The sequence below is a fragment of the Semicossyphus pulcher genome, unplaced genomic scaffold (genome assembly GCF_022749685.1).
Source record: "Semicossyphus pulcher isolate SPU_LCO1_2020_fin unplaced genomic scaffold, fSemPul1.0.p SCAF_9, whole genome shotgun sequence".
In the NCBI taxonomy this organism is placed as follows: domain Eukaryota; kingdom Metazoa; phylum Chordata; class Actinopteri; order Labriformes; family Labridae; genus Semicossyphus; species Semicossyphus pulcher.
Genome location: NW_027211770.1, coordinates 24,496,825 through 24,514,055, shown reverse-complemented (window position 1 = coordinate 24,514,055; position 17,231 = coordinate 24,496,825). Strand labels below are relative to the sequence as shown.

The window sequence follows — 17,231 nt, the reverse complement described above, 5'->3', positions numbered from 1 at the left end:
CGTCTTACAAACAAGGAGTATTTCATCTGCAGACACGTTTCATGCACTCTTTCACATTATATCCTCTCTGTATGACTAAACATCTATACAGTATCCACCTGCCATCTGTCTGCATACGAGCTGATGTGCGCTGCACGCTTGTTTGCTCCTCTGCAGCACCGTAAGATCAACTTCGACAAGGCCAAAGGTCTGGTGGAGATACTGTTTGATCCGCTCTCTCCGGAGGACCAGGGCTCGTACACGGCTCAGCTGCGGGACGGCCGCGCCAAGAACCAGTTCACTTTGGTGTTTGTGGATCAAAGTAAGTCTCATTCCTCCACTAGGCTGAAAGAAATGAAGAGAATAAATAGGACAAGTTAGATGTCGTAAATGAGACATCAAACTAGATCAGTTTAAAGTTAAAGTGACGAAATGTTTTCTCCTGATGTCGTGTTTTTTTCCTTTGAAACAAAGAGTTGTGGGCTGAACTTCGGCCTGTTAGAGGTCATGTCCTCTGTTTTTTTCTGGAAATTGTTATCAACTATAGCAACAGACCTGTAGTTAAGACCAATCTCCAGCATATTGATGAGTTAATCTATTGATATAAGATTGTTTTAAGACGGTTCACAAATAAGGAGAAACATTTGGACATTTGGGTATACATGAAGGGAAATAACATCTATATAAAAAAATGATTGAATTTAATCATAACAATATAGACTTCTTCTTGTTTCTCCTCCAAATTCTTCCTAATGACCTCTATTTTTGTTTTAAAATCTGGCTCCGGCTCTGTGAGGGACATGCAGGGATCATTAATTTGTCCAATGTCGTGGTGAAAATTGTCATTTTAAAATGTCATTTGCAATTCAAAAACATTTCTAAAAAGCTTATTTAAAGGGAGCGGCCTCGTTTGCATCCTCTTTCCATTTTGTGAGCTGTTTTTATAATAAGAGGAGCTTGATTACCGTAAACTGTTGGTGTCAGTGTCCTCTTGCAGAACACAGAATCAAAAACATCGGTGCATTTGTTGGGGCATAAAATCCAGATGACAGTTTTAAAAGTTTTATGCTCCTCTTCTGGTTTAGTTTTGAGTAACAAGTTTTTAGGTACTTTGGTCAGGATTGAACAAGCAATGTTGCAGTTACATGGCATGCATCTTAATAACTTAACCCAAGACCAGATTGTTCTTAAAGTAACAATCTCAAACTTTTTCATTTCAATAAATGTCTGTTGAGTCGCTATCTATCACCGAAAGAGTCAACACAATGGTGATTGAGCCAATGACCAACTGATGAAAGCCTTTGCATTTGCAGTATATTGTATTTTTATGGACTTGGTGTCTGTGGTGACATTCGCGGAAAAAATCATCAGCCAGCAGTGGTTGGTCTGCCAGAGAGGGTAGGCGGCGCTAAGCGGTTGTCTCTGCAAGTGTTGTGAGTAAACAGTAATCTAGTATGGCTGAACAAACAAAGAAAAGATCGATGACTACAGATACAACTTCAACAATGAGTGAAAATCCAAAGAAAAAGAAACAAATTGGACACTCAGATGAAGTCAAACAGTTTACAAACGAAAGCGAGGAAAATCAAGAGTTAGAACCATGACAAAGGGAGCCATCTGTCGTCTGTTTAAATTGGGAAGAGTGCTCTCGAAATTACCGATTATCGCCAGTGGGAGGCGCTCAAGAGCACGAAAATTGAACTCTTCGAGATTTTATCTTTAACTATAAATCACAGAGATCCAATTTATGGATAAATATTCAGCTTTGTCATTAAAAAGATGGCGATAAAAGAGTCAAATTGTCTGTGATGGTGTTTTCAAACATCAAACATTTACATTTTTAGGTAGGTCTGCGTTCATGGTGCTATTATCTCTGCAGGGCAAATATCCCTGAATAATTACCCTTTACTCCTCTTTTCTTGTCTTGCTGTATTAATGTCATATTTTTGAGTTGTCTTGTCATTGTATGGCACATCATCGGCCTTCTTAAAATGTTTTTTATCCTTTGTTTATTTTGAAAGGATATTCTCTGTTTATTTGTCAGAGTTTCGTCAGACGCTGGCCCTGGCTGATAAAAACCGACGGGACCAGCAGAGAAAATGTGGTGAGCAGTCCTTTAACATCAGAAACACGTCTCTGTATAGTAAATACAGTGAGAGTGTTTGCTGCTGGGCCCAGTGTGGCTCTGCAGACTCGTATCAAAGAGTCATTGTAGAGAATATTCAGTGTTTAACCTACTGCTGAAAACAATCCGTGTGTTTTATCAGTGATTTATTGAGCGAGTGAGTGAGCTGTCAGCTCAGCCCAAGGTGAAGATTACGTCCACTAGAGGAAATGGCTTTTTGAGGATTAATGTGTCAGAGGATGCAGAAATGTGTCTTGTCAAAACCTCTTGAAACCAAATAGTCACATGATGTCATGATGTCAAGATGTTTCCCTGTGCTACTGAACTCCATGTTTTTATCACCTGAGCTCTCAGGTGTGATAAGGAGAAGCTATACATATCTGTTATGTGTAGAGTCCAAAGCCCCACTGCCCTGAGTAGTGCAAATAGACTATCTCACCTCATGTCCAATATTCAAAGTCCACATAACACATTTTAATGCAAAAGAGAAATTAAACCAAGATCACATGTTTACTTCCTGCATTTTATGCGTCTTATTTCCAGCAGCCTGGAACTCCAAAGTGCCTTAATTAAATCATAAAATAAGGTTATGATGAATTAATGTTTCATTAGTCGCTCTGAGTAAATTGCTGTCTGTCGGTCACTGTTGCTATGGCGTCAGTACTGATGAATAATCATGTTCCTGTTTTCCAAAGGGCCCTATTTCCAGGAATTCTTGTCGTGGAGTGTGAACGAGGATTGTGAGCTGATTATAAAGTGCAAGGTAATTTTAACTCTCTACAGAATAGATTTGATAGTAGCAATAACAGAAATGATCCAACTTCATGCTAGGAGCCTGGAAATGTTTCATCTTTCCTTATGACGTCATGAAATCATTTATTTTAATAGTGTGAATTTGCTAATGTGCTGCTAAGTTCACACTTCATTCAGCGAAGAAAATCTTCGACTTTAGCAAGTTATTGTTACAGCCCGGCTCTATGACTGGGACAAAAAACAAAACGGGAAACACACGGGTATACTAATTAAGAAAGTAATTTAATTACAACAAAAATAGTCAAAACTAACAAAAACATGTAGATATGAATAATCTGTGAAGTCAGTTGTGTGTGGTGTGGATGAGTGTAAATGTGCTGCATGGATGTTGTGGTGCAAAAACAAAGAAAAGCAAACAAGGAGCAACGCAGAGGTGTGCGTTGAGAGGAGGTCTGCTGCTCGGGCTTAAATACATGAGGCCCAGGTATGTCCCATAATCCTGATTAGCCTGCCACCAGATCTGCAGCCCTGGAGACAAAGAGTAGAGTGTACCAAGTAGAGGGTCTGTGACAGTTATTAAAGGAATATTTCAACATTTTAGGGACTTCCTGAAGTCTTCGCGCCGGTTTGACCTTTGACGATTTCGTACAAATAAAGTAACAATACATTTCTTTTATCTGAGCAGGGACGTTGCATAATGGTCCATCATGTGAAAGCAGCAGGTTTTTGCCCAAAAGTCCTATTTTCATCTGCAGACTACAGCAGGTTGATGGCGTTTAAAAAAACTAGTAGAAAATAAACAAAAAGTTTAAGCATGGAAATAAAAACATTTATTTGAGGCTTTTACAGCACATTTAAGTTGACTTACGAAGGCCTGGTGGGCAGATTTAGTTAACTTTTAAGAGAGCCAGGTTAGCTGTTTTCCTGTATCGTCTAACTTGCTTCTATTTTAAACGGACAGTGTTACGCTTTTGTTTCAGGTATGTTACATCTCTTTATCGACAGGTGACAAATACAAACAAGGACACGTCTCTGAAGTGGTTTAAAGAAGGCAATGTGGTGACCCAGGCTGTGTATGACCAGACATCAGGCGTCTGCACGCTCACCATCTCACAGGTATCCAAAATACTCCTGCTCTACTTTCAGACTATTTCAGGTTAAAGCTGTTGTAGTGAGAGTTAGAGTTAACGTGAGTGCACATGGAGATAAATCAAAGTATTTGGTTCTCGGAAGTTATTAATAATTTCATCAGAGAGGTTGTCAATGATTTTATTTTTAATACAGTGGTTGTTTTTTCAGGTGACAAAGAAAGAGGCAGGTTCATACAGAGCTGTGGTGTCAGATGGGAGAGGAGAGGATGTCAGCACCCTAGAGTTACTGGATGACGGTGAGATGTGACCTTGTCAAGGATCCACAGCTAACACTTGTCATTTGTTCCTGTGTACACTTTTCCATCTATAATGGAAGTAGGGCAATTGTTGTCTACATTTAATCTTGTGTTTCGTATTTATCGAGCTCCAAAGACGATCTCAAACACTCTCTGAGCGCTGGATTGTTCTTTTGATTTCCAGAGTATGACAAGCTCCTGCAGCAGCTGAGCAAACAGTGTGGTGAGTTTTTCACACTTCTTCTTTACACAGCGATGTTTGTGAGATGTGACGATGACTTTTATACACCAGATGTCCAGTGTTGGGACGAGGGTAATACAAGTGAAAGCCGTGTTAATTAATTGTTGTGTGTGTTGTTTTGGAATATTAATGTGTTGATATAAGAAATGCCTTACCTTCTCTCTCTGTGTGTCTCTGCAGCATTATCAGCCAGCCCACTGAGGATCCAGAGCACCGCTGAGGGTGTTATGATCTACTGCTCACTCAAATACTATATAAGCTATCTGAAGAGCAGCTGGTACTATGGGTGAGTCCACACGCAGAGCACCTCTCTGACCTCACACTATGTGGGCCTTTGTGTTCCTCTATTTTGTGCCTTATCCATCCTCCTGCTTGGACCCAAAATCAATCTAAGGGCACCATTTTGATAAAATGCATCTGGAGGAGAGAGAAGGCTAGGGGGAGGAGATGTGAGCGAGGATGCACAGGTGTATCCTTTGCAGGTGTTTTTAATGGCATCTGTGACACACAGCTGCAAAATAAAAACCTTAAATATGTACAAAAGTTTTGCATGGACACTGTGGATAGATATCGTCAGTACGGCCATAGGCTATAACAAAACAACAGACAGATGATGCAGCTGTGCCTCACGTTATATTTAATTGTTGTCGGTTTAAAATAAGGCCTTTGATGCACAGAAGTCTCATTTAGGTAAATGCACGTTTCCTCGTCTCCTCTCTTCTTGTGACTCTTGCTTGCCTCCTCGGCTCGCATCATATATGTGAGGGAGTTTAATACACATGGAGAGGGAGAGCAAAGGAATCAGGGATGCACAAACTGAGAATTGAGAAGAGGGTTATGTGAAGCTGCTGCTGAGGTGGAAACTATTCCAAACTTCTGCAAGATGTCAAATTTAACAAAGACCTGAATAAAAATGTTGCATGCATGCGGTAACGCCTGCAGAGGAAAGCAATACAAAAGTAGATTCAAGTTTATTTTGGCTTTACTGCAACATCGAAGTTAGCTCATATTGTTTACTGCAAGCCACAGAAGTGCAACACTGTAAATGCAAGGAGGATGCACACAATATAGTAGGACTCTCTGACTGTTCCGATCAAAGGAAGATTTCTCTTTAGCTGGTAAGGTATTGTGGGTTCAGTAGCTTCTTGTGCCGGTGCACACATCACTGACATGCTGCATATGCACACACACAAACTCAATCGAGTTAAAAAGGTATATTAAATGACTGTGACATTTCTTCATGATGGCAAACTCCTTCACTAAAGTTCAGACGCAAAAAATGCTGATAAAAGCTCAACTACTTTAACGAGCTTAAATGTGACAGCGGAGCTGGATCTTAATGTCTGCATGCTAATGTTGTTACGCTGCAGCTGGGGACACATCTGGACACCTGGTTCATCCTACTTATCTGCAATAATCGATTAAGTAGAGCACAATAATGTGAAGCCGAAACCTTGTTCAAAACCCCATAACTTTATTTGAAATTGTAGAGGACAGGTAAAGTTTGCTTAGTTACCCAATACATCAGTCTGACAATGTGTATAAAATAATGGACAAGAAAATGTGAAACACATTTAAACATCCAATCAGAGGTTTTCATATTTTACTCAGTGTTCACTGATTTGTGGCTTTAATGAAGACTTAGACCAAACTGATACATTATGTTCTGTCAGACAGTGTAGAATAACATTGAGGCTATTATAAAGTCTGCTTGTTAGTGGGAGAACAACCATACCGGAGAAAAACACAAACAAAAAACAGACAAAAGGAGAGAGAAAAAGTGAAATATGTTCCACTAGACTTGTTTTTTCTTCTGTCTATTAAAATACTGAACTGAATGACTGTAACAGTAGATTTAATACATTTGTGATCATTTAGAGAAGCTATTGCATGTAAAACATAATTACCACAGGGTGGTGTAACTGGTTTCTCAAGGAAGGCTGCTAGCACCATCTGCTGGAGGATTAAAGGACAGCCTTTACAAAAGAGTGAGCAAACAGCTCACCTTGTGTGATTCAGTCTGCCAAAGTCCTGGATAAAAAATACCTGCTACTGAATTTTGTATATTTTCTTTTGACAGTTTATAAACCATCATACTCCAGACATTTAGTTAATGGCAAAAACAGGATTATGTCCTTAATAAAAACCCAGGGTATCTATGTACAAGAGAAAAGAGTTTTTATTTTTATTACTGTTATTATTTAACAGTGTATTTTTTCTATCTTTATCACTTAATTACTATATTAAGTAATTATTATATAAGCTACATTTAATTAGCCTCTTTTTGTGAGCTGCTGTAACGATTAAATTACCCTGTGGGGGCTCAATAAAGCTTATCTTATCTTAATGTGCCTGTTGTTTTGCCAGGACCTTGTCATTGTAATGTCTCAAGCATAAAAAGCATTTGATCTCTTTCTTGTAGGGAGAGGAGGATTGACCAGGAAGCAAGGATGAAGCCTGGCAGCAGTATGGAGAAAGTGTGGATTGAAATCTGTAACCCAACGGAGAACGATAAAGGCAAATACACCTTGGAGATGTTCGATGGAAAACAGACGCACAAACGTTATCTTGAACTCTCTGGACAAGGTGAGTTTGATTCGACGAAGCTGAAACATCATATTAAGATAAGACTTAAGAGAGTAGGTGTGGCAACCTAATTTTTTATTACTATTATTATCAACAGCCTTGGCTGAGGCCCTGCTGGAGCACCAGAGGTTAAAGTAAGTGCTGCACCACACGCAGTCCATGATGCATGGCTTGCTGTGACTCTAACAGAAAACAGAGCAGTCCGAGGTAACAGACTATTAGTAAAAAACGTTTCACTGAAAGCATCTTGGCACAGTTTATGTGTCCTGACACGGTGCAATGTCACATCGATTTGACCTTTTGCTTTGATCCCTCAGGCAGGCGGCCATCGCTGAGAAAAGTGAGTCACAGGTTATGTGTTATTTGTGTTCACAGCGAGGATTAAAAGGTCCTAACAGTGGGTGTCAGCAGGGAGTCATTGTTGCATGTTTTGTTTCAGATCGGGGCAAAGTGACAAAGGGTCTTCCTGATGTGGTGGCCATCATGGAGGGCAAGGTATGATATAATCATACTGTGCTGTGATATTATTAACCTTTAAAGACCTACTGAATATTTTTGACTCGTCCTCATCCTCTCTTTAGTCTCTGTGTCTGACTTGCTTCATCGACGGTGAACCGGCCCCGGAGATCTTCTGGCTCAGGAACGACAAGGAGATCGTGGACCAGAACAAGTTCACCGTCACGAAGGAGCCCAAGTGCAGCACCATCACCATCCACAACGTCAGCGTGGAAGACTCCGGAAAATACAGCATCTTTGTGCGCAACAAGTACGGCTCTGAAACGGTCGATGTGACCGTGAGTGTTTACAAGTATGGAGAGAAGCCTCCAGCAAACGCTGTGGACATGAGCTAAAACTGCAAACAAAGTTAGCAGGATGGATAGAGAGTTAGATAACGTGTGGGTAGATGTTCAAGTATAGACGTTATCGAGCATGAAATAACTTTTTAGCATTTAAAATATGTCCATTGAGGTTGATGTAACATCTAAACAGTCTATATAATATAATAAGAATAAGAAAACCTTTATTGATCCCACAATGAGGAAATTTCCAGTGTTGAACAGCAGCAAAGAGACAGACAACAAAAATGAAGGGAAAAAAATAGCGGCAGACAAGAGCTGTAACAGGCTGCCACTAGAGCGGCGCCATCTTCATAATAGTAAACAATACATGCCGTAACATTGCCATAGCCTACACTTACAGAGTCCTGTTAGTCAGGCTTATACAGCTCAAATAGAGACAGATTCTTAACTCAAGTGAGATTATGTAACTTTGGAACAAATAAGACAATTTCCCACTATCAAATGAAAAGCTGAATTCAATTGCACCTAAGTTAATACATTCGGAGGATCTGCTGCTTCAGACATACCTGGCCTTGTAATATTTACTAGCTTTTGGTGCCTAAAATTAGGTGATGTTGGCTAACATGAGCAAAATTTTCATCAAAGTTTACTCTTCTCCAGTACACCCTGCTTTATTCACCAAACATTTTCAGCCATCTTGCCTTGATCAGGGTGGTGCCTTCCTGGGTGGAGACTTTTTCTGGTTTTCTACATACAACACATCTGCTATGTAAACAAGACATCACCTGAGATACCATGTATACAAGACTTTACAACCACCCGATTGTCCTCTATATCCATAAATACCATATCTATCAAATCAAATCAAATTTTATTTGTATAGCGCCAAATCATATTTCATAATCATATTCCTGGTCTTTGTTAACATAACAAGACACTTTACAAAAAGAACAGGTCAAGACCGACTCTTTGTTATGTTATTTAAAGAGAGGCCCAACATGAATCACCACGAGTAGCACTTAGCAATATTCGGCACATTGGCAGAAAAACTTCCTTTTAACAGGCAGAAACCTCGAGCAGAACCAGACTCATGTTGAACAGCCATCTGCCTCGACTGGATGGGCCGAAAAGTGGGATAGAAGGAGATGCAGGATAGAGACAGGCAAAGAGAGAAACAACAACATATGTTCTTGTTACAACAACAACATATGTCCTTGTTACATCAACAGCAACAGGTAATTCATACTTATGGTTACAGTGCCAATAATAGTGGTACACTAGTGTGAAAATTAGCGAAAAAAAATAAATTAGCGCGAAAAGCAGAGTAATGATAAAGGCTGTAGTAATCGTAATTGTAAATCTATATCTATAAGTACAGAGAATGACAACAATCTTCTATTTACGTTCTTGCAAAAATCATTTTAACATCAAATTTAAAAAATTGTAAGGTTGAAAATTTTCAATACTTAAATTATTTCTGTTTTCTTTTTGTTCCCAAATAAATCTTGTTTTTGGAGCATAACAAATATTATCTCATTGCTAGTAATTCTTCATTTAACTCTCAAGGGCTTCGAGTTCCTACTTTACAGAGCCAGAATTATGTCCCCTCAAGAAGCCAGTTCTACAAGTGTCAACAAAAAGCCTTCTCACTTGTCATATATTTCAGCTAACATAAGGCGGGCATATAAATATATATATAAAGACAATAATAAAAAATAAAAATAAAAAATATATAAAATAATAATTATATATATATATATATATATATATATATATATATAAAATTAAAATATTGCAAACAGCCGGCATAAAGGCACAAAAAACTAAAGAAGAAGAAAACAAAACTAATGCGATAAAATTTACAACCAGCTGGTCACCGTACGAGAAGCTTACCCTATAATCTGCTTCTCTTCATGTGCTTGTTACCTAACATTGTATCATTGTATCATGGCCTTGGGACAGTTGATAACTTGCCACCTGTCATGACAAAAGCTGTAAAACCCTGCACTCTGAATCTCATGTGTTTGTGTGTGTAGTGAATAAAGCATAAAAATAATTTATACTCACCTTTTGTTCTGTTTGGAGCACTTATGCTATATCCTTTCTTCATCTTTTTATTCAGTAAGACTCCTCTTTCTTTGTGAGGGATATTGACAGTGATCTTTGTGAGTCTTGCACTTTCAAAACAAACAGTCCGTAGTGTCATTAACCCTACTACTGCAGGGGCCCCAGTCAGAAAGGTAGATTCACCTTAGGAGGTTCAATGGCACACGGCAGAGAGGTTGCAGACGTGCATGGAGTTCGTTTACAATCTAAGGTCCAGTGAATTGACCTGTAACAGTTTTTTTTAAACAAATGCTAACATCCTTTTGTCCAATCTGTAGTCACATTTTCAAACTTGATAAGCACAACATGCGTCTGTTGTGGAACAAAGTAATACAAAACTTAATGTTTTTACAGAATATGCAGTTAATTAACATGTTTTTAAAATGCTCACTTTTTCTTCACATACAAACTTAAAATATCAAAAGTATTCATCTTGCTTGTCTTATTTTCATGTGATTGCAAACAGCTCAAAAGAAAAGTTCAAAACCTTACATAAAGTATAACGCCATTGCTTCTGCAACAGCATGACTGAGTTAAGAACAGATCATTGCAGCATAAAAAATGAATGAGAAGGTTTGCGTTCCTTATACAACCTTCGGCTCAAACATAGGTGCATTTTTCTATAAGAGGCTATACGATATGAACTGCTTTCTGATTCACGTTCTCTGCTGACTCCTCAAACTTTCAGTAGCTGCAGCTTTTGGTCACAAATTATGTAGCCTATGTCATTCTTGGAACATGTCCTGTCTTCGGTAAAAGTGCCTTTAAAGTTTTCATTCCCTCATCTTGGTAATAGCGGCAAAGTAAACAATATTATTTATAAGAATGGAAAGATTTAAAAAACACAATTAGGTGTTGTTTGACCAGTAAATACATATGTCCTGTCCCTGAAGACTGCAAATGTATTGTTTAATTCTTTTTTTTGTTCTTTAAAGTTATAATCTCGAAGATCTCAGTTTCGTTCTCTTTGGCCACACCTTATGGGGATAAACGGCAATTGAGGGAGCACACTTCGAGATAACAAGACATCTACGGCTGGATCTCTTTGTCACGCCTGTAACTCTTGATTTTCCTCCTTTTTAGACTGCTTGCCTTCATCTGATTTGTTTCTTTTTCTTTGGATTTTCACTTATTTTTGAAGTTGTATCTGTAGTCATCGATCTCTGCAACACTCGCAGAGACCAGAAAGCAGTCGCCCCGCTCCGCCTACCCTCTCTGGCAGACCAACCACTGCTGGGTGATGGAAAACGTGATTTTTTTATTTTCGCAAAGTCGCACCAGTCAGCCAATCACTAATACTGCAAATGCAAAGGCTTTCATCAGTGGGCCATAGGCTCAATCACCATTGTGTTACCTCATTCCAACATTTATTTACATGAAAATATTCCAGATTATATCTTTAAGGTATAATTTCTTTATGCTGCTGTTAAAGAGATGTTGTATCTCAGTGGGAGTGTTTCTGGCAAAATTAAGGTTACAATAAAAAAAGGGCCTAGATTAATTATTTCCTGATTTTGATTCTAAAGTTTACCTTCTCAGCTCCACTCCGAACTCTTTGAACAGACAGTAAAGACCACGATTTATTCCTCGATTATATCTGTTTTTGATGTAAATTTTCAAATATGTACATATTTCTAATCAGTGCAGCTCCTGAACACACGTGACAAAAAATAAACATCTAAATTCATTTTTTTGGAAGCTGAGGTTTGGTCAAACAGGAGTAAGTGTCCTCCAGGTTGTTCAAACAGCAGCGATTACTTCAGAGGGGTTTGTTACTCATTAGACATAGAGCTGGAACCCCCCTTGCTTTCCTGTATAAGAAGTGCAGCGCTTTAGTACCATTCTCCACATTGTGTTGAGCTTCACACAGCTGTCACAGCCTCCAGCCCACCTCGGTAAAGGAGAATCCAGATCCAGAAAACATGGCCTTCAACGGAACATGGCAGGTATACGTCCAGGAGAACTACGAGGAGTTCCTCAAGGCCTTGGGTGAGAAAGATGAAACCGAGCCTGTGGTACAGCTGCAGACGAATATAAAGAAATGTATTGTCTTTACTTGTAAATCATAACAAATTTTTTTTTATATTGCTTGCAGAACTCCCACCAGAAGTCATTAAGTTGGCCAAAGACGTCAAGCCGATTACTGAGATCAAGCAGACCGGCAATGACTTTGTTGTTACCTCCAAGACCCCTGGAAAGACTGTGACCAACTCCTTTACCATCGGCAAGGAGGCTGAAATCACCACCTTGGATGGCAAAAAGATGAAGGTTTGTAATTCTAACTTTTATTTTGAAAGGAACATAGCAGGCTGAAATTTAAAAAAGTGTGTGTGTGGGGGGTGTTCAAGAAATTGGACATATATGTTGGTAAAGTAATCAGCCTGCAATAGTAAGTATCACATTAAATACAATGATTTGTGCCCGTAGTTTTTATAATGTTGCGTATGTTTCTGATATGTGTTGCCTCCTCCTCTGACCCTTAGTGCGTCGTCAATATGGAGGGTGGCAGACTCGTCTGCAACACTGGCAAGTCCAGCCACATCCAGGAGCTCAAGGGAGGAGAGATGATTGAGGTACAGTACAACTCTCTTACACATTTAAGGAAAAAAATATAAATATATGCTTTCTGAGAACCTCGAGCAAAGAAATGAATGTGTTTCCTTTATCCCATTTTCAGACTATGACCATGGGCTCAGCAACTCTCATCAGGAGGAGCAAGAAGATGTAACTTTGGCGGTGAAGAAACCAATGTCTATTTAAATAAAAGTGTTGCGTAAAAAAGTGTTTGTGTTTAATTTTTAGCAAATGCCAAACGTCTTTTGGGTTTAGTAAAGGTCCTCTCCTAACATCCTCAGGCCGACAGCTATGGAAGCCAAACATTTTTGAGTAATAGATGGTAATGCCGTAGTATCTCAAATGGTGACTTTGTATGTCAAAATATTGACTTTGAATTACAACATTATGAGTAATTTTTCTCAATAATTATGACATATTTTCTCTTCCTTTTGATACTTAACGAGATTCTAACTCACTATTTTTGAGTAGCCTACTTACTTAGTCATTATTCCCAGATAATTTAGTCATATATGAGAAGTGTGTCTGTATTTTTTTAGATATTAACTTAATTACTTTTAGATTGAAATATTCTATAATGACTTGTGAAATCTTTTTCTCCATGTTGGCAGAAACGGGCTTCTATTAAACGCAGATACTATGCAGGACTGTACTCTACTTTAGGTGTGTGTGTGCATTAGAGGCTGCACATCTGTGAGCATGCGCAGTACGAAGAGAACATTTTGACCACGTAGTTTGTGTCAGCTTTTAGAAAGCTCGGCCGCCCAAGTAATCTCTCTTCTTTAGAAATATCTCAGACGAGTCCAGGTATGTCTTCATGTTAACCCTGCTGGTGTGTGGTAACGTAATGCTAGTGTGTTAGCAAGCATGTGTCATCAACAAAATATGTAATGACGTTAACGTCACGGTCAAACAGTGTGTGGGTTTTGGTTATATTTTTAACCAACTATTGTTATAGATAACCGCTAACAACTATAACTTAATAACATTTACGTATGTAATTTGTAATTACCTAGCGAACAATGAGCTGAAAGACTGTTGACGGAGCTGTCTCTTCCATTAAGAAGCAAGTTGCTTTTGTTTATCGTGGATGTTAGGTGCCGTGGTTTGTGTTGTTTTTTCTGTGTGTCTCTCTCCTGTGTGTTCCTCTGCCCTTGCTGCAGAAGGTGATTAGGCTCACCTGTGTCAACTAAAGCAATCAAGGCAAGAGTATAAAGGGCAGGAGAGAGGAGGCTATTAAAAAAAATCGTTTAAATTTGCCTACAATTTGTTCATCCCTTCTTTTTCCTGGATTCTAATTCATTGTTACTCCCCTCATCCCCTAGCCCACCCTGGGGAACAATGGACGTAAATTAATAATGTAGCTTGACTGTAATAAATGGCTCTGTTGATTAAATGCAGTTACGTAACGTGCATGTAAATTAACTACTTAACTGAACGTCTATTTTTATTTTTCTCCTAGCTTGAACTTTTCCTAAAACTTGTATGTCCCTATTCAAAACTTTGCATAAATGCTCTAAGTGTACAAGTATAGCTACGCAGGCTGTAGTAGCATTCTGGATAGATTTATTAGAAGTAAGTAAGAAAGTTTGGTATTTAACAAAGTGCTTATTCAAACTTTTAATACGTTTGTCCATTTTTCCCTTAGAGTTTAAAAGAGCAAAGTAACAAGTTAAGTTACATCACAGTCAAGCTCTAATGTTTAATATCAAAGATGACCATAATATATCAAAGATTATTACTGAAATCAAAATTACAGCCTACGGCGTTATTAATTTTATCCAAATCTCAAAAGTCATACTCACTCACTATTTTTATTATTAGTAGTCGAGCTGTGCAAAATGTTTGGCATTTATGTGCAAGGTTTGTGAATAAAAGTCCAACACAATGGATGTGAATGGTATTTTTTGCAGATGGCATGGAATAAAAGAAGTTGTTTTGCAGTTATGGGTTGAAAAGTTGTTACTCAAGCAATGGTAACAAACAATTCATGCACATAATCTTTGAGAGGAAAGTTTCACCAGTGTGCTTCTGTTATTGATATTAAGCGCACATCCATATTCAAATGACTTAATTTGCTGACAGATGACATTATGACAATTATAAGCTTCTTTTAATGTGTACTTCCTTCGTGACATTTTTTTATATGTTGCTATGGACAATTTAGCGAAACAGCAAATATTTTTCAAGTAACTAACCCCCGCGACTCTTGGCTATTAAGGCTGCTTTGTACGTGTGAAGTTGGCTGGCTGGTTGGCTTTTATTGGTACCATCACACCGTTAAATGAGGAACTTCCTTTTGAAGTGGAGGAGTAATTGGATTAGTCTGCTAATAACTACTGTTTTCTGCTGTGTTGGCACCAGTTCTTGTGTTTACCTTGCGCCCTTGGCTCAAGCTTTAATAATATGACCCAGCAAAATAAATGTGCTTATATCATGACACGCTCATGAATGAGTTTGGTCGTTATGGGCCTATTGATGTAGATGTAGAAGACATCTTTATTCCTTTAATTTTCTTATAAAAATGTTTTTAAATTTGACTTGAAGTGTTTATTCCATATCAAGTGAATGTCTTTTACTGTATGTCTTATATTCTTATAATAATTTGTTATAATCGCAGCTTTTTATAAACAGATTTAAACTTATTCCTAACCTATTTTTCTTTTGATGTTGCCTTAGAGTGGCAAGACAATTCTGGAGACCCCACACCACGGGAAGAAAGTTGAAAGGAGGTTCTTGAGTAGATTCAAGCCAAAGACGTGCAGGCGCAGCAGGAGTGGAATCTGGAAAATACAGAGAGAAAAATCATAGAGGAGAAAATAAAGCACCATGGCTTCCATTTGTCAACCAAAAGGGAGGAAGAAGGAAAGCTCAAATTCTTCTGCCAAGACAATAAATATCAAGCTGAAGGTCAAAGGTCAAGCAGGTTAAAGGAAACAAGCCACACTTTTTGTATCCTACCGAATCTGATAATCATCAATGTTTGTCTTGTCCTCACAACTTGCTTGTTTAATTGCAGACTGAAGTCAATAACACTGTTAATTTTCACTTAAAATGATTACCTAAAATGTATCAACGTACTGATACTATTACTAGGTCCAGTTGACATGAAGTTTCAACCTGTGTTGCAGCCTTTTTTATTGTGAATCTTGTGCATGTGTGCAGCCTTTTTGTGTTTCAATATAAAGGCCTTAACACCACAGCACGCAACACGAAGAAATGCAGGAGATGCTTTTGACAACCTGGACCGAAAATGGGTTTGTGGCCATCAGATCAAGATCCAGCTCTCTCAGGGAGACGGAAAGTGTAAGAACAATTTTAATTCTAATCTAAGTAGCATACACTCAGTACTGTTCGGAAAATATTAAGTATATAATGACCTAATATGTTTTTCAAATTTGTCCACTAAGCTCCTAACCAGATGAAGGCAACTCCCCTCATAGTTTCTTCCGCTACAACAACAGTATAGCCACCAGAGACGATCCCATAGCCGCAGCTATGATACACACAGGACAAGAAGCCACACTGAGAGCTCCAGAGAGTGAGTGGTTGGCTCATTTTTTTTCAATCTTTATTTATATCTGTCTTTTGGCTGTGCTATTTTGATCTTGTTCTTTATTTATCCCCCAACACACGGAAACGTTCATCCTTATTTTATCATTACTTGTTTTCAGCCTCACCTGAACTATTATGAACCTATCCCATCTGTGATAGAGAAGGGTGCCACACATAATCACAATCATTGTTCTTTCGTTCTTCATATCAAGTAGTACAACCGGTCTATTACAGTACCTACATAACACCTGGAAAAACAGGTTTGTGTTTTTGTTTTCTGTGCAGGTGTGGATCCTACAGTCAACAAAGACACAGCAGAAGCCATGAAAACTACAAGTAGGCCGATATCTCATCTTGCATAATCTAAAATAAGCAGGGACTTCTGTATTTGTTAAACTAATATTGCACTTTTATCATTGAGAAGTAACGGTTATCCCACCAGGTACAAATTGACCACCAGAGGACACACCGCCAACCTGGCTCACATAGCCACATTGCATCCCGCTCTCCTTCACCTTCCAGGTCCCACAGCCCGGCTGAAGACTTCAAAGACCTCAAGCTCCCAGAGATATTCTTTGGCACAGTCTCCGTCCCACTCCTACTACATATCAATGTCCCAGTGATACTCTCACTCCAGGCCCTGGGCTGGAAATGAAAAATTGTAGTTTTGTTAAGAAAATATTTGTTATATAATTTAGCATTATTTAAATTCATACATTTGTGAATATGCCTTTTTCAGTTTGGTTACATTGTTGCTGTATTACTTAAATATGAAATAAAGTCAAATAAACCTTCATACCCTGACTTACCTGTATTTACCATCTGCTCTGGCCTTAGCTGCACTGTTTCAGGTGCAGTTTTATTGTTCAGCAGGCACATTGTAAACTATAATAGCTGTAACTATAGTGGCAATAAATGATGTATGAATTGCAGAAAGTCCCTGCCTTAACCTTTGACTGGTATTAATGATACAAAATGTCCGAATGAGCTGCGGTCATGTGCTTGTTCAGTGAATGGAACAGTTAGGTGTGTTCCTTAGTACTATTACCCTTGTTTTATTGGTTTCACCTGGTACGTCATGTTGTTAAAGGAATACATTTGTGCCTTGTTTTTCTGACCTTTGAA

At 38.5% G+C, this 17,231-nt stretch overlaps 3 protein-coding genes across 3 annotated transcripts in view; all 3 read left to right on the top strand.

Annotated features, from left to right (window-relative positions):
- Positions 1–9,927, top strand: part of myom3 (myomesin 3) — a 57,048-nt gene extending 47,121 nt beyond the window's left edge. Inside the window, exons 25-36 of the mRNA XM_069656281.1 lie at positions 157–301; positions 2,024–2,083; positions 2,800–2,867; positions 3,863–3,973; positions 4,157–4,244; positions 4,429–4,467; positions 4,666–4,771; positions 6,908–7,071; positions 7,169–7,205; positions 7,389–7,411; positions 7,511–7,566; positions 7,653–9,927. Coding sequence (XP_069512382.1) covers positions 157–301; positions 2,024–2,083; positions 2,800–2,867; positions 3,863–3,973; positions 4,157–4,244; positions 4,429–4,467; positions 4,666–4,771; positions 6,908–7,071; positions 7,169–7,205; positions 7,389–7,411; positions 7,511–7,566; positions 7,653–7,922 — 1,167 coding nt within the window. The 3' untranslated portion in view covers positions 7,923–9,927. The remainder of the gene's footprint in view (positions 1–156; positions 302–2,023; positions 2,084–2,799; positions 2,868–3,862; positions 3,974–4,156; positions 4,245–4,428; positions 4,468–4,665; positions 4,772–6,907; positions 7,072–7,168; positions 7,206–7,388; positions 7,412–7,510; positions 7,567–7,652) is intronic.
- Positions 9,928–11,899: 1,972 nt separating this feature from the next.
- On the top strand, positions 11,900–12,723 carry fabp10a (fatty acid binding protein 10a, liver basic). Its single transcript, XM_069656647.1, has 4 exons — positions 11,900–11,966; positions 12,073–12,245; positions 12,461–12,550; positions 12,655–12,723. Exons 1-4 carry the CDS (start codon positions 11,900–11,902, stop codon positions 12,703–12,705), a joined length of 381 nt encoding a protein of 126 aa, XP_069512748.1. The 3' UTR covers positions 12,706–12,723.
- A 561-nt stretch (positions 12,724–13,284) lies between these two features.
- Positions 13,285–16,729, top strand: srsf10a (serine and arginine rich splicing factor 10a). Its single transcript, XM_069656384.1, is given in 6 exon segments — positions 13,285–13,358; positions 15,231–15,857; positions 15,973–16,092; positions 16,392–16,405; positions 16,549–16,652; positions 16,654–16,729. Coding segments are annotated over 5 exon segments (465 nt in total). The 5' UTR covers positions 13,285–13,358; positions 15,231–15,706.
- The last annotated feature ends 502 nt before the right edge of the window (positions 16,730–17,231 follow it).

Bases quoted from the DNA above. Each gene is read 5' to 3' on its own strand.
- fabp10a (XM_069656647.1), top strand. From the start codon at position 11,900: ATGGCCTTCAACGGAACATGGCAGGTATACGTCCAGGAGAACTACGAG. The intron at 11,967-12,072 runs GTGAGAAAGATG...TATTGCTTGCAG, and splicing joins GGAGTTCCTCAAGGCCTTGG to AACTCCCACCAGAAGTCATT. The intron at 12,246-12,460 runs GTTTGTAATTCT...TCTGACCCTTAG, and splicing joins TGGATGGCAAAAAGATGAAG to TGCGTCGTCAATATGGAGGG.